The 26885-nt window shown below is 38.7% G+C and overlaps 1 protein-coding gene across 1 annotated transcript; it reads left to right on the forward strand.

Moving 5' to 3' along the window:
• Window positions 1-250: 250 nt before the first annotated feature.
• IL1RL1 (interleukin 1 receptor like 1) lies at window positions 251-26885 on the forward strand. Its single transcript, XM_027675227.1, has 13 exons — window positions 251-343; window positions 807-867; window positions 3282-3395; window positions 4791-4861; window positions 7089-7290; window positions 7579-7747; window positions 7830-7992; window positions 10837-10905; window positions 12801-12933; window positions 13026-13183; window positions 19971-20114; window positions 21825-21983; window positions 25874-26885. The coding sequence occupies exons 4-13, from the start codon at window positions 4795-4797 to the stop codon at window positions 26218-26220; spliced, it is 1611 nt and encodes a 536-aa protein (XP_027531028.1). The 5' UTR covers window positions 251-343; window positions 807-867; window positions 3282-3395; window positions 4791-4794; the 3' UTR covers window positions 26221-26885.

Raw genomic sequence — 26885 nt, forward strand, 5'->3', positions numbered from 1 at the left:
CAGCCCAGCACATTTATTGCAATATAATGGTACTGAAATGGAATAATTTGCAATTAATGGAAAAACTATGCTAGTGGTAAAAGATATCTGATTGATTTGAACTATGAGATGCCACCTCTGATAGACATTTAAGGGAAAATTACTACAGTAATTTGCATGTTCTGCTCTCTTCAGTGGGAGGTGTCTCAGGATTAAGCAGTGTATTTTGCTATGCAGATATGAACTGCACAAGACAGATAAAGAGTTCCAAGTAATGTCTGGTACAAGCTAAGCAAAGAAATCAGTGCAAAAGATCCAGCCACAGAGAACAAGCCACTTCTCTGCTTTCTGAATTTTCCAGATGGTAGGTCAAATTTTTATACTATCATTTAACCAAAAATAATTGTAGGATTTGACAAGAAAGTTTTTATTCAGTTCACTTATGTGCTTCTTTATCTCAAAAAATAATACTAGGTTAGAATAGTGGATATACTTCCATGATAGACAATGTTGGGACCAAAATAAAGATTTATCTTATAGTGAAATGTATTTAGAAGTGGATTTGGCCTCAGTTTTCTGGCATACAGCTTTACTAACAAGTGAGAGACACAGAAAATCTTTACTGAGCAATTGACTTATTGGAGTTTAATATATTTATGTACTTTCTTTCTTCAAAATAGTTTTAAGAATACTGTGTATATTAATTCTAACATTTCCATATTTTGATATTGAAATTCCTAAATTTTACACTGTAACTAGTGTAGTTCTTAACTCTTGTGAATGTTAGTTCTGGAATAAGTACAGTTTTACTGTTGCTATTTTAACAGCCCATTTTCAGTCAGAATGGATTTTCTGGTTTGTTAAAAGAATGAAAATCGCTTTCAAAAGGTATGTGGGTTTTATGTCTTAGTAAACAAATCTCACACAACTCCTCTTTCATGGTATGTTTACCTTGTAAAATCTGTTAAGCTTTTTAAAGTAGAAATTGCAGTAATGTTTCCAAGTTTTGTTAGCATGCAAAGTATGGTGCCTTTATAACGTTTGTCACTTTTATAAACAGTACTAGAAACATTTTGATGCCAAATACAATTTTGGAAAGAAAATCAGAAATATATTACAAGATATATTGGAGAAACAACGGGTTAAGCCCTATAGAGTACTGCTTCTGCAACATACATAGCGGGTTCCCAGTTCTTTCACCTTCCTTTGATGTTGAATCATTAGAAGCTAGGTTTTGACATACTCAGGTAGTTATCCCAAGTTTTGGATCTAGTGCTTTTTCAGCATCACACTGAAATTTTTATTCTGAGCTATAGGAAGAAAGAGATTTATGGAAAATGTTTCTGTATCTTTTTTCCCTCTTAATATAACCAATCTAAATTTATGGTGTACTGAGGACTCAAAAATATGTTATCTGGGTTTCACATTAGACAAATGTAATAAAACAGACATTCTAAATGAAACTACAAAAGCAGAAAGTGCATAATTATTTCCAGAAATTATGGCCTTTGTTTCTCAGTGCTTCAAGCTATGAAAACTTCTTTTGACTGTGGGACATGAGGTGTCTTACTGCCTTTGTTTTGTGCCTCAGAATACTCTTTTAATTTGACCTAAGGATCATGGACATATGAATGCCTTAATTTTGCTTTGTGCACAGTAATGCCACAAGCTGTAAGGCACTATAGAACCAGTTCTTCTCTTGATATTTTCTGTCTAAAACTGTAACCTCTGCTTCAGTTCATATTGAGGTAATTTGATGTTTGCTGCTGACTTTGGAAAATGCAAGCAGAATCACATTGTTCTGTAATTGCCTGATGTCTTTGTATTTTCAGGGAACATTCCTCTTTAATTAGAGCCTCATATATTGTCTGTATTCATACACACAAACCCTAAACTCTATTTAAACTGCTGCCAGTACAAGGCAGCTTAAAAATAGAGGGAAAATCAATAAAGAAATCATCAAATTGGGGAGAATCCCAGCTCAAATATTTTGCACTCTTTTGGTGCAGGCTGGTAGCAAGTATGGAGAAAAGAAATTATAAGTTTCTTACTCCTGAATCATTCTGGCACTTGTTAGAAAAGTTTTTGAGAGCAAGTAATTGTCTCCCTTCCTGGACAAAGCTGTATCTCAAAAACAGAGAAAGCACGCCTCCTCACCAGCCTTCCAGTTCTAGGGCTGCAATAGCACTGGCAATAAGGGACTCTCCAATATCTCTGCTAATGGTATTACTTGTGGCCAAATGCATAATAGACACATACAAATAAAATATCAAATGAGAAAGGACCTCATTTCAGATAGTCTATGAAACTGATTTTCCTTTAAAAATCAATTGTTTTACTTTTTGTCATCTTGCTGAGGTATCAGTTGCTTAAACAAAATAGCTCTAAAAAATAGTAGGGCAGTTAGTATAACTGCTGGTAAACCTTGTTGGGGGCAAATAAGTTCCTGGAACAGAACCAAACGCTTGCTGGGAAAAGGCTCTCAGCAGAGAAGGAATAGTCAGGGTATTTTTGGTCCATGATAGTGTTAGAAATAATGCTGTGAGTTTTGTTGTGTGCTGTTTTGTGACATATCTTTCTCTCCTGAGGGTTTGTCCTGAGCCAGGTCACTGATGAACCCTGTTTTGGGCCAGCTTGTTAATTTATTCCAGGGCAAAAGTCCTGATGTTTGTTATGTTCAAAAGTATCCTCTAAAAATCTATTCACCTGGCCTAAAGTTTCCTTAGAATTAAAGAAGTCAATAGACTTACACTTGCATGTGGTGCTTTTGTCCTGTTCTAATGAAAGCAAATAGCACTCCTCACACACATTGGCTGTTCACTCGCTTTCTGTAAAAGACATGGCATCAGCCCTGCTGTGACATTAATGCTGAGACTCTGCTTTTTTTGGTCTAAACCTCATCTTTCCTGTGATTTGTGAATATCCCTGCACAATACCTACATTGAAATTCTCACACTTTTCTCTTCCAATACTGTTTTGTTATTATTTTTCACGGTTTTAGAATAGCCCTCTGGATGTTATTAAACCTGCTAAAAGAAGAAACTTTCCAAATCAATAAAAAGTTGGTGATATTTGTGAAAGCTCAAAATTGAATCTGTTGTGAATTTCAAACTTGGCAAAAATGTAGGCCTTGATAAGGTCTGTCAATGTTCATTTAGTTTGGAAATCTTTGGCATTGAAATAAAATTTCCTTGCCATAAGTGTGATGATGGTACTTACATTTCTTGCCTGTTTTTCACTACTTCTGCTCACTGTCTGCAAGATTAATTATAATTAATTTCTAACTTGATTTCTCCTGAAAGCTTGTCAATTATCTGTAGTACCGTGGGAGTGCTTCTTACTCACACATGATAATACAACCCACCACTCTGTGATCTGCAGTGAAGGACAGCATTCAAGGGAAGGGTTTATTAATGGTAAGTATAATGCTTGCAGCTACGTAGTATAGCTGGATTGCATGCCTACTGTCTCCTGAGATATTCCTGGATTAGATCAACCTAGTGTCCATGATCAAATGATCAGTTTTTCTAATAAAGTGGTTTGCTGTGGAGTTCTTTGTGGGTGAACGGCAGGATTACGAAACCTGGAAAGAACAGCTTTAGAAACAGGCTCATTACAGCGGCAGCTCCCCAGGACCGAGCGAAGCAGAAAAACAACAGCTTGCGTTTTTATTGTACGGGTTTTCCCTGAGTTACGTACTTCCCCTGGTCCATGCGGCCCCCCCCCCCCCCACTTGGAACCATGCGGTCTCCCCTCCCCGACTGTGGATTCTTGTTGTGCCCGCCTCTCCTCAAATCCCTGTCTCGGTTACTGGAATGCGGTCCTCCTGTAGCTCCCATTGGTTGGTGGGCTCTCAAGCCACTCCCCTCCCCCCGTACCTCGACCCAATCATAGCCCTCCTTCTTCCCCTCCCCCCGAACCCATATAAACCGCGGGAGTTTTAGATTAAAGGTCTTTCTGGCACAGAACGCCTGGGGAAGCTTGGTCTCTTTCTCTGCCTGCCAGAGGGGGACAGCGCGGCCGAGCTCCTCTCCGGGAAAACCAACAGAGAGTTCGCACCCAGATCCGTTAGTTCTTGAGCCATATCATGAGATGGGGATTACAAGAAGGTCCATATCAGTTAGACACAAATGAAAACATCAGTGAAGGATGGGATTTGCCCTACTGCTGTTACATAAGTATAATATGTGTTCCTTTACCTACCTTTCCAGTCCATGTTTTCAGTTCCCTTTCAGGTTGGCATTTTTGATGTCACTCACCTGGTTTTGTTCTTACTGCTAAACACTTACCTAGAGGAGCTGTCACTGAAAACACCTCCATTTCCTTAGAAAGCCAAAAAGGTGTTGTGCACCTAAGTAGTTGATTGGATGTAACCTTCCTTCAAAGCTAGGTATATATTTTCTAACCCAGGATATGTTCTTTTCTAAGTTGAGGTATAATTTTTCTGCACTTGACTATGAAGAGAATGCCAATGTACATTTAGCTTCCTTAAAAAGAAAGAAGCAACCAAGTGAAAAGAGGCTTCTGCCTGAGGCCCACCATAGCAGAGTAATGCCCCGACCCCTAAAGTAAGTCATAACAATAGTTCCAATGGAACATCAGCTATTGCACTGATAATAGAACAAAGAACATCTCAAAGTTTCAAAACCACTGCTACACAAACACACACAGATACACTGTACAGAGCAGCTCACATGATGCAGTTTATCACTGCATGATACCATTTTCTGTTAGTCGATGTACATCAGTACAGTATTTTTGATGCAGTCAGAGTATATTCTAAGATACCAATGTTTTTCTTTCTGGTTTAGAAATATGACAGGGTACGCAGATTTGATCTTCCTATCTACCTTCCTCTTGGTTTCCATGACAACTGAACCATGTAAGTCACATTTTAAAAATACTTTCTGATGAGGTTTGTTCTGTAGAAATGTGTAGGCTGTTTACAAATAGGTGGTTTTATTTTTAAACCTAAAATTACTGAGTTTATCTCAAGCTGCAAATCACGACTTAAAAACTTGGTGTGTTTTCTCTGTATATTAAAACACAGCAAGTACTGTCCATTTCTACAACATCAAGTCTAGGTTCTACTCTGCCACTTGACATCTCTGAAAGCAGAAAGAAAAGGGTCTTTTTGAAAGAACTTGAGCGTAGCTGTTGCTCAAGGTCTCAGCCAGGCAATGTCTCCAAGAGCATGCTTAGATTGCACTGAACAGGGCCTCTGCATATGCACCCTGCTGAACCAGGGGTGTAACTGGGTGCTCTGCTCAATAAAAATGCTCTTTAATGTCCCAGATTTAGGGGTGTTAACTGAAAAGTGCAATTTAACAACAACATTTGTCTGCACATGAGGAATATTCCGAACAGTAAGCTCTTTCTGATGGGTCAGCTCTTCTGACTCAGCTCTATATTGCTGCCCAGTGACATAGTGTTACCCAGCACTCTAGCTGAGATGCTTATTTGTCTGAAAAATTTTGTATGATATGATCTCTATATATTTCCTGATATTGTCAATTTTACAATATGAATGCTAAGATTCAAACAAATTAGATTTATTAAGATGCCAAATCTTGCTGAAGAATTTATCAAAATAATTTTCACTAAAGTAATTGAGTTTAGATGAGGCCTCTCTTTTTCCATGTCTTCCCTCTCTCTACTTATTTTCCCCAGAGAAAGCTGTATTTAAAATGTGTTTCACCTTTGGTGGGACAATGTTGCCTTTTCTGACACTCCTGATATGTCCCACTGTCTTTGCAAGGCTGATGGGTGGGAATGCTGTTAAAATGATGAGGTTGTGGGTATTCATACCTGATGTGGCTAATTTAGGTGCCTGAATTAGTAAGCAAGATGACACCTAATATCAGTGGAGATGGACGGCTTCTTTAGAAAGAACCAAAGCAGAAGAATTCACCATGTAGAGAGGCTTACCATCTGATTTGCGCGCCTACGTGTCTAAAGCCAGGTGGCGGCAATACTCTCACGAAGTGTCATTTTTGATAGATACTCTCTATTTTGGTTACCTATTTGGTTGTTTACTCTCATTTTCATGCTCCCTTATCTACTGCAGTTCCTCTGCCAATCTCCATCCTTATCCCATCACCATCCATGCTCATTTCCTCATCTTTCTCTTCTCAAAATGCCATATAACTTTCAGATTAGTATTTCTTTTTTCAGTAGGCGTTTCACTGTTCAGGTGCCTGAGCACTCAAATGTTTGTCAAAATTGCTTGATTCAAGTTTCTCTGGACCAGTTTCAGTACTCAAAAGTAGAAGTATATGCAGTTAAAAAAATTATTAAAGAATGTAGTGTCTTACTCCCAACTTGTTCCTCTTTTTTCTTATGTGCGAGCATGTGTGGTTTATTGTCCTAAACTTCTTATTTGTCTCTTATTTATTTCTAGCATCTTTTCACCTTCCCACCTTCTCATCAAATTCTTCCTTTCAGTCTGTTATATTTTTTTCATTTCCCCCCCCCAAATTTTCACGAACTTCAAAGAGAAGCTCTTCTTTTGTGTTTTTTGTTTGGTTGAGTTTTTTCCCCTAAGGATCTAATCTATAGACTTCCTCCATCTATGATTCTTTTCTTCCATGAAAAAAAATCAATTTCCTTTTTCTGCCTTACAAAGCCAGAACAAAAACACTTATCTATTGTATAAATAATTATTCATTATATTGAAGTAAGGAAAGCTAATTTCATAGTGCAGCATTAAAGCCAGTATTTTTCTTTGTGTTTTAATTCCTCTTTTGAATAAAAACAGTATTTCAGGCAAAGATTTACATAAGAAGTTCATTGTAAGAAATCACTATTTTTTCAACTAAATCCTCATATTTGGTAGCATGTGTCTGCTTAGAATCTAGGGTTTTGTTTCTTTGTTTCAGTCTCACAGATGAATTACTATTTTTGGAAAAAAATGGCTTCATAACTCAAGATAAACAAAATTGAAAGAAAAAAATCTGGTGAGAATAAGCTTGCTATGTGTCATCTTTGAAAGCCCAAGGAAGGCAGAGGGACATGACTGGCCTGCTGATTCAGGAATGCCAAGTTCTCCTCTGTCTCAGTGGGGCAAAGGTTTAATTCATCTAAAATTTTAATGTTTTGTTCATTTACAGTTGATCCAATGGAAGGTGAGGCTTTAGTTATAAAATGTCCCAAACGGAGTTCATCTGTGAAAGTTACCTGGTATCACATGGATACTAACAAAATAATTCCTGCAGAAGAGGAGGGATCACGAATATTTTCCTTAGAACGATTTCTTTGGTTTCTGCCAACTTCTAGAGAGGATTCTGGAAACTACACTTGTGTAACACATCTGTAAGTTCCACATTGAAAAATGAAAGGTGTAAGACTAGCAAGAAACATACACATTTTATTAACATCTTCTAATTATTATTTGGGGAAATGATGCCTTTTTTTCCATAACTTTTCATAAGTTTTCATCCTGCAATTGCTATTTTTATAACAGATCATTAAAATCAATCTGTGACTGAAGTAAAATAATCATCCAAAGGTTTATAGAACAAGATTCACATTTTTAAAAAATATTTAATAAATTCTCTATATAAATACTATAATTGACATACTTTTGTTCCATTTTTAAAGTTCAAAAAATCGCACAAAGTCATTCAACGTGAGTGTGCAAGTGCATTCCTACAAGCAAGGAGTATGTTTCCCAAGTCAGATTCGTTACCCAAATGACACTGGAAGAGGAAAAATTGTTTGTCCTACCATTGATAACTATAAGAATGCTACTATCGTCCAGTGGTATAAGGTAAATAAACCCCCAAGAGTGCCAGTGTAGATCAGAATACTGTGAAAAGCTACTTGCAACCAAATAAATTTTTCTTTTCCAGGACTGCAAACCTCTTCAGGGACAGAGATACTTCAAGGAAGAAAAATACATTTATATTGAGAACCCAACAAGGGAGGATGATGGTTATTATACTTGTCAGTTTATTTATACTCATAAAGGAAATGTGTTTAATGCATCAGCAACAAGAATTTTCATAAGTGAGGGTAAGGCAGTCATTTTGTAGCTTGCTAAGATAAAAAAGACTAATGTCAACTTAGAGCAAAGGAAACTTCTTTTTTGCATTAAAGAGAAAAGGACTTTCAGTTGGTTTATTTATCTTAATTAAGCTTTAGATCAGCCTTTTAAGGTGAATTTTGTGGATGAAAATCCAAATGGACCAAGATGGGGTAAAGTCTGGCCTGGTCACATTCAGCTTTTTACTGGGGACTCTTGATTATGTTCTGTGGTTCATAGAGCTGTCTGGTAGCGCTTATTTCTGAAGTGAAGGATTTCCTCAGAGGGATGCCACAATGCTCTGCTTTCTATTTGTTTGAGGGGAGTAGAATTTGTAGCTAGTGAGGATCATCTGGTGATCATTAGATCACTGATGTGTTGATAACCTATAACTCAATGTCTTTTGGTCCATCTTGATTATCTAACATTTATTTGATAGTAGGTTTGAAAAAATCTTTAGATTTGCCTTGAATGAGACAAAATGAACAAGACATATATAGAGACAGAAAACGAGTGGAGCTCATCGATTACTGTGTCTTTGTGATTTTGAACATGGCCAACATGACTGAGGTGTGTGGACTTCGGGGTGCCTCTAGGATGCAGTCTCCTCAGGGAGAATTTGTATTTGGATGTGGTCAGGGAATAGCACACAAACATCAGCACTTTCATGTTGCATCAACTTGCAAAACTTCAAAATGCGTTTTCAGTTCTGCAACCAGATCAGTAGCAAAACAGTCAGAAAGACCTTTTATTGAGGGGTGGTGGAGGGTTTGAGCTTGGCTTGTGTAGGTTTTTTTTTTTGTTGTTTTGTTTAGTTTTGTTGTTGTTTTTTTTTTTCAAAAACAAGTAATGTTCAGTTGCTGTGGGGAGGCAACCAGCTTGTGGGCAGAATGCAGATTTGGAGTGTAGGAGCCTTGCTTGTAGGTTTTGCTGCTGTGCTCACATCTCAGTAGCAGAGTTTGTTCTAATTATTCTGAGCTGGACAAAAGGCAGATTTGAGCTGAGACTTAGTACAGTAACTTAGACGGTCTGGTGCCTTTCCTCCTATTCTGTGTAATACTATGTTGATCTTCATGACACTTCTCTGCCTAATAATTTTTGTTTGAATGTACTTCCATCAAAACTTCTCTAACTGGCCAGGAATATTGCTCTGCCTGGGTTATAATAAAAATTTCTGGGTTTTATTTGGCATAAAAGCATTCGAATTTACAAAAGCCCGTGTTACATTCAGGCAGATTTTGAAGTCAATCTGATTTTCTTTTGAAATCCTTGCAGAAAGAAGAGATTGCAACATAACACGTGAAATCTGAGCTGGGTCTGTCATGTCTGCTCCAGTTTTTGCTAAATTCAAAGTACTTAATGAAAGCTTCTTTGAGGTTTTATCAGACCTTAAAATTAGTATGCTGATGAGTGGAGCTGTTAAGTTTTGTTAATAATACTGAATTATTATGTACATTCCTGTTGCCTTGCAAATCCATACTGATCCAGAGGACCTTCTGCCTCTGAATGCTGGCAGCTAAGAACTTAGCATATTCAGCTAGCTAGAGCTCCTGGCTCTGTCCACACTTCTATTTTATCAGATCCAGTTGATGAAAATTAGAAACAGTTAGGATGGGTAAAGAGAACTGCTTTTCTGGTAGTCTGGGAACCAGAGGCATAAATGAGTCCTGCAGATTTTTTTAGGGTATATAGGTTATATGGGTTTCACAGATGTGCCTTGAGTTGGAAAAGTTTAATGAGGAAAACAATAGAAAGCAATGCAATTGCAGTGGGAAATATGAGATAGTTAAAAGGGCAAGAAAAGAAGAAAAATACATATAGAGAAAAAAATTCTGAAATATCCGAATGCCTAATTCAAATGGCTGGATGTAATTTGGACATGTCCATAGCAATTATTAGTGGGAATAAAAACCAAATATGTCAAAGAAAAAATAATATTCCTTCTGGAATATAATTAGAGGAAATGGCATAAAGTTGTACTAAGGGAGGTTTAGATTGGATATAAGAAAAATTTTTCACTGAAAGGGTAGTCAGGCATTGGAATAGGCTGCCCAGGGAAGTGATGGAATCACCATCCCTGGAACTATTCAAAAGACAGGTAGATGTGGCACTTAGAGTTCACTTGGTGAACACAGCGGTGCTGGGTTAATGGTTGGACTTGATCTAAGAGGTCTTTTCATAACTTTAAGATTTTATGACTGCACCATTCTGTGATGAGGAATGCTCAATGTCATGTAGACTGAGGTAAAGGGAAGCAGTTGTGTGCAGGAACAAGAGATGCACAGACAGCACAGAGTCTTCAGAAGCAGACATGCTCGGCTGTCGAGCTGTAGAGATGGGGGAAACAGAAGAACATGGGCAGGCAGCTGTGGGCTAGAGGGTTACCAGTTCATATACTGCAAAAAAGTACATATTAGCTATTTCATATAGTGGATATGATTCATTTCTCCAGTGTTAGAAGGAATCTCTGTATCTCTTGAAAAAAAAAAAGCTGAGAAAACAAAGCCTATAACTACATTTGATTTTTTTTCCCCACTCAGCAGCTAAAACAGTACTTCAGAAACTAAATTTTTTCCTTGCTCTTTATGTACAAACTTAAAAATTAAATAAATGGGTAGAAAATACTGAAACTATTAACATCTACGTACTCCCCAGAAATATTTGGTTATAGGATTAAAACCAGATTATTCCAACAGGCATGTGAAACACTGTTAGTTTGCAATTCTGTTTTGTGATCATAAAATATTAACTGTACAGATTACAGATGTTATCTTACAAAATGCATTTTCACAACTTTCTAAGATGTGCTTTCTTTTCCTCTTTTATTTCTAAAGCAAAACACTCACCTCTACCTCCTCAAATCTTATTTCCAAAGAATAAAGAAGTAATAGAAGTGGAGCTTGGTGAGTACAAATTTCAAATTGTTTTTAAATTAACATTTTGTTATGGCCTAGCAAATATGGGGATCTTCCAGAAGATTTTTGTTTTTCATTACAATTTTGCATCACAATGTTTACGAGATTTAATTCACTGCTAGCACAGCTGTATGAGGTTAGAGATAACTGATGGGTTTTTTAGGTATGAAGTGTAGTTTAAGGGGATTTAAATAACCTCTTCTACTCTCACTAGGATAGACTAGGATTAGTCACACAGTGAATCATTACGTCTCAGCTGAAGGGGTGACAGCTTCCATCCACTTCAAAGAGGACTTTAGCTAAATCCCTTGAAACTGCTTGATGGTACCCCTTAAAAGGGAAAGATGGACTGTTCTTGCAGTTAGACCTACTCCATGTTACTTTCAGTCCCCATGCAGAGATAGTGTCTCTGTCTCTGTTGAGGAGTGAAGGAGAGGAAGGGGCTGGTCACTGGCCCTGAGGCTGAGGAACACTGCCTCTCTTGTGTCTGTGTTGGCTAGCATGGATCAGACCAGTCTGATCTATCAGGAAGATACTGGGAGGGCCGAAAGACAGGACCAAGGAGTGAACTTAGAAATAGCTGGTTGGAGAGCCCACGATGTAGAGCTTGCTCCCTCCCTCCATTTTGTTTAGGCCTGTAGACGTTCTTGGTGATTCAGATTCATCTTGGGTAACTTGAACCATCAGAGCAAGGTGTTTCTGGTAGGAGTGAGTTGTCTGGGATTTTTGTATAGTCAGTGGAGAAAAGTGAACCTCTCCAGCAAGTGACCGAACCCATCTGAAACCTAAATAGGTAATCCAGGATGCCTGTCTCCCACGGCAAGGGGGGTGAAGCTGGGCCAGTGGGAGAAGGGATCACAATTACCACTCCACTGTTTCTGTCCTACAGCAAGACCGCTCTGGTAAGCAAGTACTGCAGGGGCCCACAGCCCACTTTGAGGTGCCACATGCTGTGGCTCATAGACTTACCATGTTGACTTGCATTACCATTATTTTTTTCTCTTTCCCCCAGTTGTCTCTTCACGTTATTAGATGTGAATTAGATCTGTTCTCCAGGAAAAGCTTTCTCTAGTAAGATGGTCAGGGTATAGTGCACTGTGGGCTCTGTCTACCCGTCTGGGACAATAAGTAATCTGGCACTGCTTACATGAAACAAATTCACTTTACATATAAAACCCACTTGTTGTACTGGTACTATTGTCCCTTGTTTGCAAAAATGAAGGTATTTCTCCATGCTCTCAAATACCAATTCATGATTTAGTCATAAGATTTGATAATTTTATCTAAGTCCTGCTTAGATGCACATTTACATGGAAACAATTTAACATGTTTTATTTATACCTTCTTTTAGTGAAATGGTGATGCTTTGGAATAAATATTTCCTAATGACAAATATATAATAAATATTTTCCTGTTTTAATTTTACTTGGACAGGTTTACTTTACTTTTGTCCAGCTTGTATAAAATCCAAGATAACACTCTGCACACAAGACTTACGCAAAAGAATAAATACTAAAATTTAAATGTGTTAATGTCTATGTACATTTGTGTGTAAAACAGCATATACTTTCCATGTCTCTCAATAGCCGATTACGTGTTACACATCACAAGTAAAATGTACATTGCCTTCATCCTAATAAATATAAACAATTCCTTTTGTAATCCTTGGTGTCTTATTAGATCTTTTGTTAAATTTCATTTTATTATTTCTTTTTGAGTCTTTTCTATGCATCATTTTGTCAGCAGTAGTTCAGAAAAATATGTCAAAATCATTAAGACGAAACTCACAAGTCATATGAAGATTTGTAAAAAAAGATGTTATGAGGAAAATAAAATTACATTTTTCATCAAGGAATGTTTACATCTCTCTGTGTCTTGATTAGGTGCTGCTTTGTCTCTGAAATGTCAGGCCCTCCTGGGGATTAAGAAACAGCCAATGTCTGCTGTCAGATGGGATGTGAATAACATCCCAGCAAAACACTACGATTTTACAAGATTTCATGAAGAAACACATTTGTAAGTGCATATAACACAGAATAATCTTTCCTCTATGCAAACTGTGCCTAGCCACTAAAACCAATGGTACCAACTCTTTCTCTCTCTGTTAGTTTTGAAGGACATGAGCAAGAATACTACGAAGAGACCACTTTGAATATAACTGAAGTAAAAAACAAGGATCTGCAGTCAAATTTTACATGTATAGCATTGAACAGAATGCACAACACAAGAGTCACAGTGACATTACAACTCAAAACACAATTTGAGGGTAAGATATTTCATTTTGATTTTTACACTTCGAACTCAGTTTGAAATACCTTGGTGAGTTTTTTGTTTTGGTTGGTAAGAAAGTTTCTGCTAGTGAGAAAAACAGCCTGCTTCTTCCCCACATATTGAAGCCAGTGGCAAAATTCTCATGGCTGAAAGTCCTTGGGGTAAATTCTGTTGTGTTTGTGGGGCATTATTCAAACAGTATCAGCAAGAGATGAAATATACAGAACAGAGCGTGACTGTATCAGCCCTGTGATAAGAATATCCTGGTTTTAGGTTATTTCTCCACTGTGACAAACTGTTGCTTCTAGTGTGAAACCACAGCAGAAAACAGGCAAACTTTAAAAATAAGAGCTTCAGCTGCTGGTTTGCCAGTTGATTTGCCTTCCTTCCCATACTGCATCCACTGTAGTGCCTTTTTTTTGACTGAATGTTAAGTGGTGTGACTAACTTCTTTGGAGTCTCTTTTATCTTCTCTCTCTGAGTGCCACTGTGTTCACTCTGTGCCACACAGAGGCATCAGTAGCACTTCCAAGGCTTTCCCTTGGTTTTGTTTCAGGAGTACCTGAAACAGAAGAAAAATCCAAGGCAGTAAATGGGATTTTTTTTTTTTTTTAACAGGGATAGGCAGATCCCTAAGCACTGTTACCAGCACTCAAAGGTTAGATTCCTATGGCAGAAAATGCTATTTTGTCTGTGAAGGCACAAGGAGAAGCTGCAGTCAATGGTTTCCTTTCTTATCCCTTCAGATATGCTGAACCACCAAGAATCATAGAATGGTTTGGGTTGGAAAGGACTTTAAAGATCATCTAGTTCCAACCTGCCTGCTACAGGCAGGGACATCTTTCACTAGACCAGGTTGCTCAAAGCTCCACCACGGATGGGACATCCACAGCTTCTTTGGGCAACCTGTTCCAGTGCCTCACCACACTGAGTAAAGAAATTCTTCCTAATATCTAATCTAAACCTGCTCTCTTTTGTTGAGGGCCTTGAGAATAAATGTCAAGGCCTTAAACAGGAATTATTTTTCTATAAGTGAATAGTGGAAAGAGTAAAATCAAGCGCATTGTGATCACAGGGTGTGCACAGATCCATGTTCTGCAGTATTCTTGACTGCCCATACAGGATCATGGCTTCCAGGACTAGACATTTTTTCTTGCCATAGCCAAGGCTAGAAGGCATGTAGGTGAATTATAACAGCATGTAGGTGAATCCTTCCAGAGGAAGGTGGCAGATGTTTTGGTTGGATAAGTGAGTGTGAGCGTAGCATCACTCAAGGAAGCTGGAAGCACACCAGCTCTGCATTGAAGTATTTGAGCGTGGGAATGTACTTGCAATGAGAGGGAAGGAAACTGAGTAACAGTTTCTGCTCACTCTAGTTCAGCAATACAACTCCTTTATTGCTCCTGTATTACAAACTAGATGAAGGAAAGAGTGTAACATTCTGTATTCATCCAGTGAATCATTTAATCTGACTTCTGTTGTAGACAAATCTTACTTTGTTTTTTATCCATAAGTCTTCAGTAAATGTTCATGAAAGCTCTTGACTGTGATCCCCCTTTTGCTGCTGCCCTTTTTGTGTGCATACCTGTTCCTTTCTCCTTGTTGCTGCTATTGACAAGCCATCTGCTTCTGTTCCTCAGCACTGTGGGTGTAAGCAATGATGCGTCCAGAAGTAGCTGTGCTCTGCTTTAGTTTTCTTCACTCACTCCTCACACAGCTGAGCAATATTTATGCTAGAACAATGACAGCTTCCCTCTGAAGATAATAAAAATGCTGACATTTGATAGTCTCTGCAGCTGTGTTCTTGACTCCATTAGGAGGTGCTAATGTCCCTGCATCTTTCAGCTGCTGTTGCTGCTGCTACATTTAGAGGTTGCTTCTCCTTCTGCTGTGGAAGATTTCTCAATTTTTTTCTTATTCAACCCCTGCCTAGAATTTGATCACCCGTAGTCAATATGGAACCCATCTTCCACACTATTTCCCATCCTTTCTGTCCCTTCTTTGGCCGAAGCTGTTTGGTATCTTCTAACTCCCTCACCAACACTTCATGAGTCATAATACCTCTTCACATCCCATTTCCTACAGATCTTTCAGTACTGTATCTCCCTTTTTAATGCCACAGATGGTGATCATCCCAGATTTTACATTCTCTCTCTGCCATGAGACATGTCTTCTCATATGCTCTGAAATTGTCTGTATCACTGGAATAGTGTGCCTCTGGTCACTAAGGCTAATAAATTTGTGACAACTTTTAATTCCCTTTTCTTCCACATTTCGTGGCAAAGACAAAGCTAGTCTTGCTGCACACCTGGCAAGAGGCAGCAACTCTACCTGCCAGACTACTCTCAGTTGCCCTCTGCAGCTGCTTGGTATCTCTTATGCTGAAAGATGCCACCTCTCAAGAACGAGGAAATTAATCATCTACACTGTTCATGTCAGTTCAGCTCATTGATAACTGCAATGGATGAATGCTCACAAAAGTATCTCTGGTGGTGGAGGGAGGGAAGCTGTTAGCTCCTGAGACAGAGGCAATGACAAGTAATTGCAGAAACAGTGAACGTGTTATCTCCTTCTACCAGCAAGGACAGGAACATCCCTTCACCATCCCTTTTAACCTGTCTGCTAGGGAACATATGGACTTTCTGAATACCTTTCAACTCCTTCCCTCTTTATTAATATACAAGCTGTCACTGCTTTTTAGTTCATTATCTTGATTCAGGGCTTGTTGAATAACTGGAGGTGGCTTTTCATGTGTCTGACCCACAAGCATCATCTTATTTATCCCTGAGCATTCCTCAGTTTCTTATTCATGAGGAAGTATAAAATGCCCAGAGGACCACAAATCATTCTGGCATGAACCCTCTTCTCTGGAAAACACCAGAAATTCCAGTCATTCAAAGCAGAGATAAAGGTCAGCCCAAAGCATCAGCTCTGTTCTTCCTCAAAGATACTTAATGCTGAACCTAACCTTTTGACTCATATTTGGTGGACTAATGTGGACAGGAATTCCAGACCCAGATCTCTGCCTTTACTGTCTGGAAATGCATCCATCTTAGAAGTCAGAGAAGTTAGAAAAAACTGTTCTGGAGTTTGTCAGGAAATCCTTCAAAAGTTGCTTTCAGGTTTTCTCTGGCCTCTCCAATATTGTTTCTTGTGAGCTGATAGTTCTGTATTCCCATTGCTCTTGAATATAAATAAATAGAAGACAGCCTACTCATGAACTGTCTGCCACTAAATGATGCAGCAAAGTCAAGTGGAACAACAGGATCTATTCAACTTTGTTCAGGGACTTGTGGCACTTGCTCCCTTTGTCCTGAAGAGAGCTGATTTATTCCAGAGAAATGAGAGGCTAAGCCAGTCTTGCTGGGAATTGATCTTCCTCTTCCAGGAAGACCTCTGTGGAATTCTTTTCTGATGCTTTACAAGTTGCATAAGCACAGGAAATTCATCACTTCTTTTCCAGCCTTGGTCTAATCAGTACAAAACCAAACATAAACAGTTTTTTAGGTTCATAATTGCAGACGTTGTTGTTGGAACCTGTTTCTTCTATAGATGCTTATAGAGACAATGCATTACAACAGTAATAGTAATGCTGTGATAGGCACTGTCAACAAATGAATCAATAAGAAACAGTGTCAAGTTCTGATGCTTGGGTTGTCCTCACCAGGCAGTGACAGGAGTTTCCTCATTTTGTGTGTGTGTAATGTAATGTAATGGCCCATCTTCGCGAACGAAGATTTTGGGGAAAGGTCTTTTACCTTTCCAGCCTGCGCAATGGATTTTTTAGGTGAGACACAGCCTGCGCTGAACTGAGCCCACCCTTTAATCCTAAGGTTCATCTGCCGGGGCCAAGCAAGCTTGGACAATGGCAGTGAGGTCCTCAGGACGTAGGTTTGTTTAGAGTGTCCTTCTCATAGATGGATGGCCACACAGGGCTAACGACCTCCATCAGGCCAGGAGACCGGGATTTGAACCCGTGGTCGCAGCAGTGAAAGTCCTGCACGCTAACCACTAGGCCACCAGGGGTCTCGAGACCCCTGTGTGTGTAATTGACCAGGAAAATGGATCAAATAATAAAATCTGAAGGGGTCGACAAAGACGAGATTCCTTCATAGGTATCACGTGGCACTGTGAAAAATACAAAATCGTCAAACTTCACCATAAATGGAACTGGTTGTTTTCTTACTCACTTCAATCTTATCAGAAGGTGTTTTCCTCAGATCTAGTTCTGGTGAGGTAAGCTTCATCACAAGCCTGATGTTTCCTTCTCCCTTTGAATGGTAAAGAAAAAAATGTAAAGAGTGTGAAAATCGTGGTAGATTTACCTCACATCCTACCAGAGAAAAGGGAAAATGTACTTCTAAATTCTTCATTTCTATACCTTTTCAGCAGAATTTCTCTGGCACTAATATTTTTAGGTTTCCTCTATAAGTACTACTCAATACACTGCCTTAATCCATACCTCCCAGAGAAGCCCAGGAAACCTGTAAATTTCAATGAGACTTTTCACTGCTAAATATTTTATCTTACTTCATTCATGTAGTGCCAAGTCCAAGCAAAAGCTCTCAAATTGCTCCTTGGTGGTGGTCAGTGGGTTCACTTGGTAGCATACTTACTGACTGCATACAATTTGCAGCGTTTTCCAATCTGCTTTGCTGCCTCTTCTGCAGAGGAAATTAAGGCTGGCTCTTCAGCCTGCTGTAAGATGCACCTCCTCAAGTGCTGGTGAATATTCTGTTGCTGCAGTCACATGTCTGTTGTGCATTTTGGAGGCAGAGGATGAAAAGCCCGGAAAGGCTGTGCCCTGCTCTGAATGCATAAGGCTTAGCTGGGTGGAGCTGCTAGCAGTACATATAATCACCCACCATGGGTTGAGATGCTGTGAAAGGTCTTTACAGTGAGGATGCCAAAGCTGATCTCCATGTTTGTGTTGCTAGAATGTTTGTATTTAAATTTATGTGGTCAATTTTCAACAGAGAGTGTCTCTCCTCAGCTAAAATAATTCTGAAATTGCAACAAACTTCAAATCTCATCATGATATTGAAGGGATATATGCTTCTAGTGATATTCCAGTTCAGGGCATGGTAAAATAAAAATACAGATTGACCCTTTTATGCAGATGAGATGTACAGTCTGGATGTTTTCATGCATGGTTTTTTTGGGGTAAAAGTTCATCACCTAATCCAATGCCCCTGGAGTATATTTTTTATTCCAAGTAATTTCAGTGATCTGAACCACAGAAAAGTCCCCAGAACAGTTATATCATTACAACTATAGGATGGTGAGTTGTCCTGTTAGGTACAAATAATTATGTAAAGACAGTGGACTTTGAATGGAAATCTCTTAATGGATTTACTTGTGAGAGAAAAAATGTATGCAGGACTGCTCTGAGTCTACATGTTACAACCAAGTGGAGAAGACCTTGGTATCTTTTTCATTGGCTTAGGAACAGATTTCTACTATGAAACAATTGCCATTAATCTTCCCTGCAACGGAATGATGAATCCTTTTTGTGTAATTGCTGTAGAAAGCCTTTGATATTTGAGTTTCAGTCTTGGCCATCTGGAATTCATAGTTTTTTCAATACTGAATCCTAGTGAATTCAGTACATCCAGGACATAGGTCAAGAGAATCTTCTTCAGCTTTATGACTGTAACAGTCTGTAGATTAAGATTCTATCTTTCTAGTTTGAAGTGAGTATAAAATGACCTTGCTTCTACCTCACCTTGTCTCCTGCTATAGCAGAACTAGATGTTATCTAGAAGATGCACATATCTGGATTGACTTCTGCTCCATGAATCACAGAACATGAGGAAAAATGGACTGTTGCAAAAATGTGTCTATCTGGATTGTGATAGAAATGCAGATCTCTTCTAGAAGAGTGTTAATCACAATCATGTCCTAGACTAGCACAGAGTTGGTGATTGCCTTCCTTATAGAATCATAAATTCATAGAATGATTTGGGTTGGAATGGACTTTTAAAGGTTATCTAGTCCCAACATCTCAGCCATTGGCAGGACACCTTCCACAGTTTCTCTGGGGAATGTGTTCCAGTGTTTTACCACCTTAAATGTAAAAAATTTCTTCCTTATCTAGTCTGAATCTATCCTTGATAAGTCTTCATCTCTGAGATGAAGGTGGTGAGATTCAAGAGCTCTTCCATGAGGGAAGCTGGAACTAAAGTGGGTGGCTACTTTCTTTCCCATTTTTTCTTACTCATCATTGCTATTTTATGCTCCTTGACCCTCTTTAAAGGAAAAGGTAGGAGAGAACATCATCTGACTTTAGCATAGTTTATTTTATTTTTATGACCAGGATGTGTTCTGTTTTCCTGCTTGTTTGGTGTACTTAGTTCTTACATTGCAGATTTCATTACAGGCACATCATGCTTCCTTGTACCCTCTCTGTGCAATATGCCAGAAGCCTTGTCCTCTTGTGGACACTTAACGGTTTTCATGTATAGGCTTAGATGTCTTAAAAAATGTTTGAACATTGCTCCTGGTTGTGTTATGAACACTTTTACAAAGTTACAAAATACTTAAACGTCATTGTCATCTATGGTATTTAGTATAAGTAGGTCTGGATTCAACATAGTAAATGCTAATTATCTACTGCTTAATATGCTTCTAGTTTAGGAGTCTCTGTGTTGGCTACATGAACTGGGGAAGGAAAAAGCTTTGTCATCTCTGTTTTGAGCTCCTTAAAGCTATAACAGAAGGCTAAATCTTCAGCACACAGGTTAACTTCTCTATGGCTAACAATATATCCCTCTACTTTGCAGTGGTTCTTTGTAATGTCCTCTTGATCGCAGGATCTCTAGTTCTGCTAGTTGCAATAGCAGTCTCGGTTATACTTTATCAGTCCTTCCGAGCTGATATCGTCCTATTGTATCGGGAGATATTTCGGCCCTACTCCGTCAAGGACGGTGAGTAAGATTTGAGAAACAAAGTTTAAAAAAAGGAAATGAGAAATCATATGGAAATTAATTTATTTGATATTTGATTGCTAACTCATATGACACCTTAGCCTGATCCTTTGCTTTCTAAGCCTTTAGTTAAAAGAAGTCATACATAACTCTGGAAATGCTTTACATTCCCTTGTTTCCTGAGTTCTGTAGTGGTGTATTACATAAAAGAGCAATTCAATCCTGGTTTCATAGTTTTTTAAAATGAAAATATTTGCCAAAAAACATTGAATGACTTTGAAAATCATTAACTGCTATTAACTGTACTTGTTATGTGTTCTCTAAAGCAGAGGAACAAACCTGCTGGCTAATGTGTTAAAGGCATGTGTTAGAGCAACACAATTTTTATAAGCCAAAAAGAAAGATAACAATATTGTGTAAGACATTTTTGGGAGGAATACATCCCATCTAGTATTATGGGTGGACTTCAACTCAAGATCAAGACATCTAAATTTAGTTGCATGCAACTAAAGGTTTAGAAGGTGCACACATGCAAGTTTTCATCATGGACAAAAACCCTGGAGACCTGTGCTGTGTTCAGCTGTCTAGCTGTAAGCAGACAGTCTGTTGGAGCTACATTAGGACTTAAACGAGACTTGAACCCCTCTGCAGTGGCAGCTGAAGGGCAGGCAGTGCCTAATGACATGATGTGGTACATGTTTTTAAGAGACCAAATCCAGTTCCTTACCAATAAAATCAACAGAGCTAACCAGGCACTGGGATCTTTCACCTGTGCTCTAAACACTTCCAGGGAGAGTGACTCCACCAACTCCCTGGGCAGTCCATTCCAGTATCTAATCACCTTTTCTGTGAAGAAATTCTTCCTAATATGCAACCTAAACCTCCCATGGTATAGCTTAAGACTATGTCCTCTTGTCCTATTGCCGGTTGCCTGGGAGAAGAGACTGACCCCCACCTGGCTAAAACCTCCTTTCAGGTAGTTGGAGAGAGCGATATAAGGTCACCCCTGAGCCTCCTCCTCTCCAGGCTAAACAAACCCAACTCCCTCAGTTGCTCCTCATAGGATCTATTGTTAGGATGGTTTGTGCAAGAACCTCAGACAGGAACAAAAGAAAGGATCTCCACTGGAAAGAAAGAAATTAAACATTTGGGGTTAGAATAAAAATGCTGTAATGGAAAACATATTTGAGAGAAATGAAGCAAAGAGCTAAATAAATATTTAACTTTGTACTTGATTCTGACTATAAGACTTCTTAATGGAGCTTTTCACTCAGAAGTATGATATCTTGTGGTAATGATGAGTAATTTCTTCAAGATGGAAGAATTTAAGTCCTGAGAGACAAAGTCTATTAACAGCCCATTGTATCACTGAAATAACAAATGCTGAGCTTCATCTCTATTTCGTGCTAATATGCATTGATAATTGAAATCTTACTCTATATACCCTGGGATTCATCCTTCACAATACAAAGTTCAGGTTCTCCAAAGGTACAAACACACAGGACATAACAACTGAGCATGGAAAACAACAAATGTGCACAGTCTCTAATTTCCAAACATGCACCCGATGATATACATTATTCAGATAGGCAGGAGCTTCCTCTTAGATCTATTTCAAAGACTGATATTTTTATTTCTCTCCTAGTTTTTGCAATAGACAGCTCTAATTCATGCCAACACAATACAGTTTCCTCTTGTTTTGCCTTACAGATGGGAAGATATATGATGCATATGTTATCTACCCCAAAAACCACACCAATGAAGCTAATTTTGTGGAATACTTTGTTTATCAAATCATGCCAGATATTCTAGAAAATAAATGTGGATATAAATTGTGTATTTATGGGAGAGATATATATCCTGGAGAAGGTAAGTTTCAAATCTGATAATGCCCTAAATGACTTGTCAAGCATGAGCAAACTGTGGTTCTAGTCTCTTTTAGGTGTCTGGAAGGTCACTTTAAATTCCTGAGCTTGATGTTCATCTCTTCAGCAGCTGTGTGTTTGCTCTTTCAGGCAGGGTGACACAAGGGCACCCTGTGCTTACCAGTGTGCTAAGAAAAGCAAGCTACAGGGAAGGGGCACAAATTGTTTATCATGTTGAAATATGCAGGGAATGTGACCCCAACTGTGACTCTTTCAAACATACACCTGCTCTTTGGATAGTGTAACTGCACAGCCATTGTCTGGGCAAAGCTACAACGAAATCATTTGAGAGTAGGATTGGCTGTCTCAACACAAGGAAAAGGAGAAAACCACAAACTGAGTTGAGGAAATACCTTTGCTGTTATCACTCAGGGGTTTTCAACCTGTTATGAAGGCGTTAGAGTCACAGGAAGTTCAGCTTCTGTTCACTGACATGACCTACTTTCCGTTCACACAATTCCCAGCATTGATTCAGAAGAGAGTTGGTATGCTTTATTTCCACTTCCTTGTCTTACAGGATGAAATAATGTTAATTAATCTGTGCTAATTTCCATATGGACACCTTTACACTATCTTGTATGACTGCTGTCACTTAGTTGCTATCTGCTCTCCTCCAGAGCTGATTTGTCTGTTTATCTTGTGCTCTGGTTATTCTGTGGAGCAGATCTTCTCTCCTCGTCAGTAAGCAGGCATGAAGCCTAAGCTGGCATATTTTCTGTTACACATTTCTGAAGTCATCTGCAGTGGGCCAGGTGTCATTCATCTGTCTTGAGCTGAGACTGGGATCTTTGATGTTCTTCTCTGCTGGAGAGTTGTGAAAGGCCTGGCCTTGAGAAAAAACACTGCAACACAAATGTAAAAAAAGCTGCAAAAGTTGCTGAGCCAGACCGTTCCCAGATCCAGCACAAGGAGCTAAGAGTAGCTCACAAAACTGTCAATGACAAAAACTTACACCACCTCTTCAGGAGACTGGGGACAGTTTAATATTTTCTTCTGAGACACTACGCTAGAACTGTGGTTTATGGATGGAAATCATGAAGAAAACTGAGCATGGCATACAACTGAAGTTAAGACTGTGTAACTTACAAGGGCTCTAAGAAGTTGGATGAAAACAAACACATTTTCACTTAGTGAAGGCATGAATGGAAGCCTATAACCCAGGAGTGACAGACAGAAGACTCACCAAGCCAGCCTGGGACAGTGTTTGACTTGTTTGGTCTGATTTAATCAAAAAATCTAAAAATGCCACAAGTGTTGACCATTGTTCTTCTTTTTCTCTTCTTGCCTACTTTTCCAGCCTTTACCTTTTCTCTTTCTTATCCACTTTGATGCCTAAAAAATGTTTTCACTTGAGTGGAAAAGCTGTTTCTAATCTACCTGCCACTGAGAGCACTTAAGAGTTCTCTGCTTCCAGGAAGATGGACTTTACACATACGCTCCCTACTCTTGTTTATCTTTTGATCTTGAGTCTTTCATTATCAGGTTTCCAAATCCAAAACCTTACAATTAAAATATTCTAAGCAACGATAAACAGGAAATGCCTCTTTGAGTTATTGTGATCCTTCCTGAACACGCATCATAGTTTTTCATATTTTTCATTGTAAAACTCCATGTATTTCTAGGGAAAAAAAAATTGCAGTGAGTATATAAAATGGAATTATTTTTTCAAGAAATGCTTATGATTCTTGGTTTCAGAGCAAAGCTTTGTTACTTGAATCTTGTGTTCTTCCAGTAAAAGGGAAAGTTATACAGAATGATTCAAGTGATAAACAGCACTGCATAGCTGTTGGACTCCTATTATACTTCCTTAAACTAGCATTCTTTTGGTTTCCTGGTCTTACCAATTAATGGCATTTTCTACAACCTAGCAGTGACCTGAAGAGTTGCAAATGCAAGTACTAGCCAACAAACCAGGAGTTTTCACCATTACCCCTACTCCATTATTCTCATGGTCTCATTTTCCTGCCAATTGCATTCTTTGCTGCAGAATCTAGCAAAGCACTGCTGGAGCCACTGTATCTGTAATACAAGAAACCATGATCAAATATCAGAGGAATGACTATACTTCACTGGAGCAATGTTCTGTGTAGCCAAGTGTTCTATCTTCAGCTGTGACCATGGGCAAAGGACTGGAAAAGGCTTTGAGAACCAGACAAGCTTACATTATACTTATGCTAACGTACTCTCCTAGCTGGACTTCAGATGCTTGATTTTTTTTTCATAATAGTTGTGATGCATTTTTCTCTCACAATATTTTCTGTCAGTTTCTGAACTCACATAAACTTCTAAAATTCATAGAACAGGCTGCAATGAGCCCTTCAGTTAAAGTATTTGCAGCATGCAGCCCCATCTTTCCTCTTGCCACAAGTATAACAACAGAAATCCAAATGGAGAAATGAATATCTCCTCAGGTCCATGGTCTTTCAGTCCTGAGCACAATGGACTGCACCTCAAAACTGAGAAAGGTTTTGGTTTTTTTTAATTGTTGTTATTATCGGAACTAAACCTATGGCAGTAACTCCTTAGCTTCATTTTTCTCACCTTCCAAGGTATCTATTCTCCTAACATCAGGAAAACTTAATGAAAAAGAAGAAAATGAAAAGAGTTTGAATTGGTGAACATCATAGAAAGGCAAATTGTTTTCACAGAATGGTCCCAGAGCCAAGAAAGAGAATGGAGAAGTCATTGAAAGAGTTTTCTTCCTGAAAAAGTAAGGAGCTGAAAAAGCTGGGCCTCTCTGAGACTGAGAAGACCCTTGCAGTGGGCCGGCAGCCCCCAGCAAAGGAAAAGAGGATGCGTATGGAGCTGGCTGGTGATGTCTGCTTATCAGTTGGCTTGTTAAATAATTGTTACATTGAATTTCTTCATCTGAGCTCCCACTTCCTTTCTTTTGGCCCAGCATCATATGCTCCCACCAAATCAACTCCTGCTTTCATTCTACAGACCACAGGAATCTCTTATCACTGAGTTGAGAGTTTCACTGGACAAGCATTTATTTGCAGTCTTCCTCCCATAGACATCCCAGCAGGTCATTTAGAAAAGCAGCTCCTGGAGGCTTGATGTGGAGCATTCCAAGCTGGTCCAGAATTTTCTCCCATATCATGGTGGCTCTTGAGTTTCCTAGGTTCAACATGTCCAACATCATAGTCACAGTTCCATTGATCAGGTCTGTCTAACATGGTAGTGGGAAATCTAAACACCCTCAGTTGTGCTGTCATACAAATGCCCTGCAAGTCTGGATCCACCCCTGCAAGGTGAACACCAACCCGATGCAGAGATTAGTGTATAACTTAGCATGCTATAACTCAGGAGAATTAACACTCTCCCTGCCTGTAAATAAGCCTCTTAGAAGGAAGTCACCCCAAAGTCTCCAAATTACTAGTTTTCATGGGTAAGTATTGCAAGATCAGTCTCTAAAGCACGGAACTTGATAGAACATGGTTCCTTACATGGATACTGTTTACCATGCACAAATTTGATGTAATCCAAATCTACAGAACTTGACTCTCGGTCATTAGACTAAAAATTCCTAAAAATTCTTAAGAGCAGTGAAAATATTAATGTTACAACCAAAGAAAAGTTTTGAAAGGAAAGTTTTATGTTTTGGGGTTTTTTGTTTGTTTTGCTTTTCTCTTCCCCCCACTTCCCCCTTTGGTTGGTTGTTGTTTTTTTGGGGGGGGAGGGGGCAAGGCCTTCTTCTAATAAATAAATTGTACCAGACTGAAGTGAGATGGAAGTTATTTTTGGTTAAAAAGCAATGAAAATGAAGTGCCCAAACACAAAAGGGTTCTAAAAGAAATATCAGGGTCTTATAATTTTCTTGTACATTGCTAGATACAGTCAGTGCAATTGAGAAGAGGATGCAGAGGAGCAGACGGCTGATCATCCTTCTAACACACCAGCTGATTAATTGTAAAGAACCTACTTATGATCAACACATTGCTTTATACAATGCCCTCATTCAAAATGACACAAAGGTGATCCTTCTGGAAATGGAGAGAATTGGGACTTATGGGAAGCTTCAGGAATCTCTTAGGTTTCTTATTAAGCAGCAAGGTACCATCAAATGGAAAGAGCAGCACACTGTGCACCCACAGTCACCCAATTCTAAGTTCTGGAAACAGGTGAGGTACCATATGCCACTGACACTCAAGTCCTCACACTCAGCTAACACTGGGTGAACAGTCTATGGAAATACTGGTGGACTCTCAGGATGGGCTATATGCCTGCAACTCTTTTTCCTTTCAGAACGTACATGATTTTACAATCTGGAAGTCTGGTTGTGTTTTTTGAACTTTTTTTGAGCTTTTTTCAGTCCTTCAATTGAATAATGATAAGGTAAATCAATAGAAGAGGTCTAGGGAACTGAGAGAAGTTTTTATAGGTATGAGAGTTCTGTGAAGAACTAATTCTAGATCGTGTGGAGTATTTTGCATGAAGCTAAATGTACCTATATTCTTTCTATATATAGTTGTACATATAACAGAAAGTTATTATTGTGAATAGGTGAATGCCTTCCAGGTTTACTTCACCTTTCTAATGCAGTTGATCAAACCTAAATGCTTTATGTATTATTTGACTAGAAAGTATAATGTGTATTATGCCAATAGAAAGTATAATGTTATGCTTTTGTTACCTTTTTTTTGCCACATTTCTTTTTGATTCAATAGTGATACTCAAACCATGAAATTTTAGTTTTCCTTAGTATGGATGCCTCACTAAAGGCTCTTTTGAGACTGATGTGAATACAGCATTAAAAAAATGCAGTGTTAAGCGAAATAAATACACTGATATATATTTATATGCAATTTTTTATATTTTATATATATACTAAAATCAATTTCAT

The sequence above is a fragment of the Neopelma chrysocephalum genome, unplaced genomic scaffold, assembly GCF_003984885.1.
Source record: "Neopelma chrysocephalum unplaced genomic scaffold, ASM398488v2 Primary Assembly neopelma1_25, whole genome shotgun sequence".
NCBI lineage: Eukaryota > Metazoa > Chordata > Aves > Passeriformes > Pipridae > Neopelma > Neopelma chrysocephalum.

Excerpts from the sequence above, each read along its gene's own strand:
- IL1RL1 (XM_027675227.1), top strand. The coding sequence starts at position 4,795 with ATGACAGGGTACGCAGATTTGATCTTCCTATCTACCTTCCTCTTGGTT. Across the intron at positions 7,993-10,836 it reads AAGAATTTTCATAAGTGAGG|CAAAACACTCACCTCTACCT; the intron begins GTAAGGCAGTCA and ends TTATTTCTAAAG. Across the intron at positions 12,934-13,025 it reads TTTCATGAAGAAACACATTT|TTTTGAAGGACATGAGCAAG; the intron begins GTAAGTGCATAT and ends TCTCTCTGTTAG.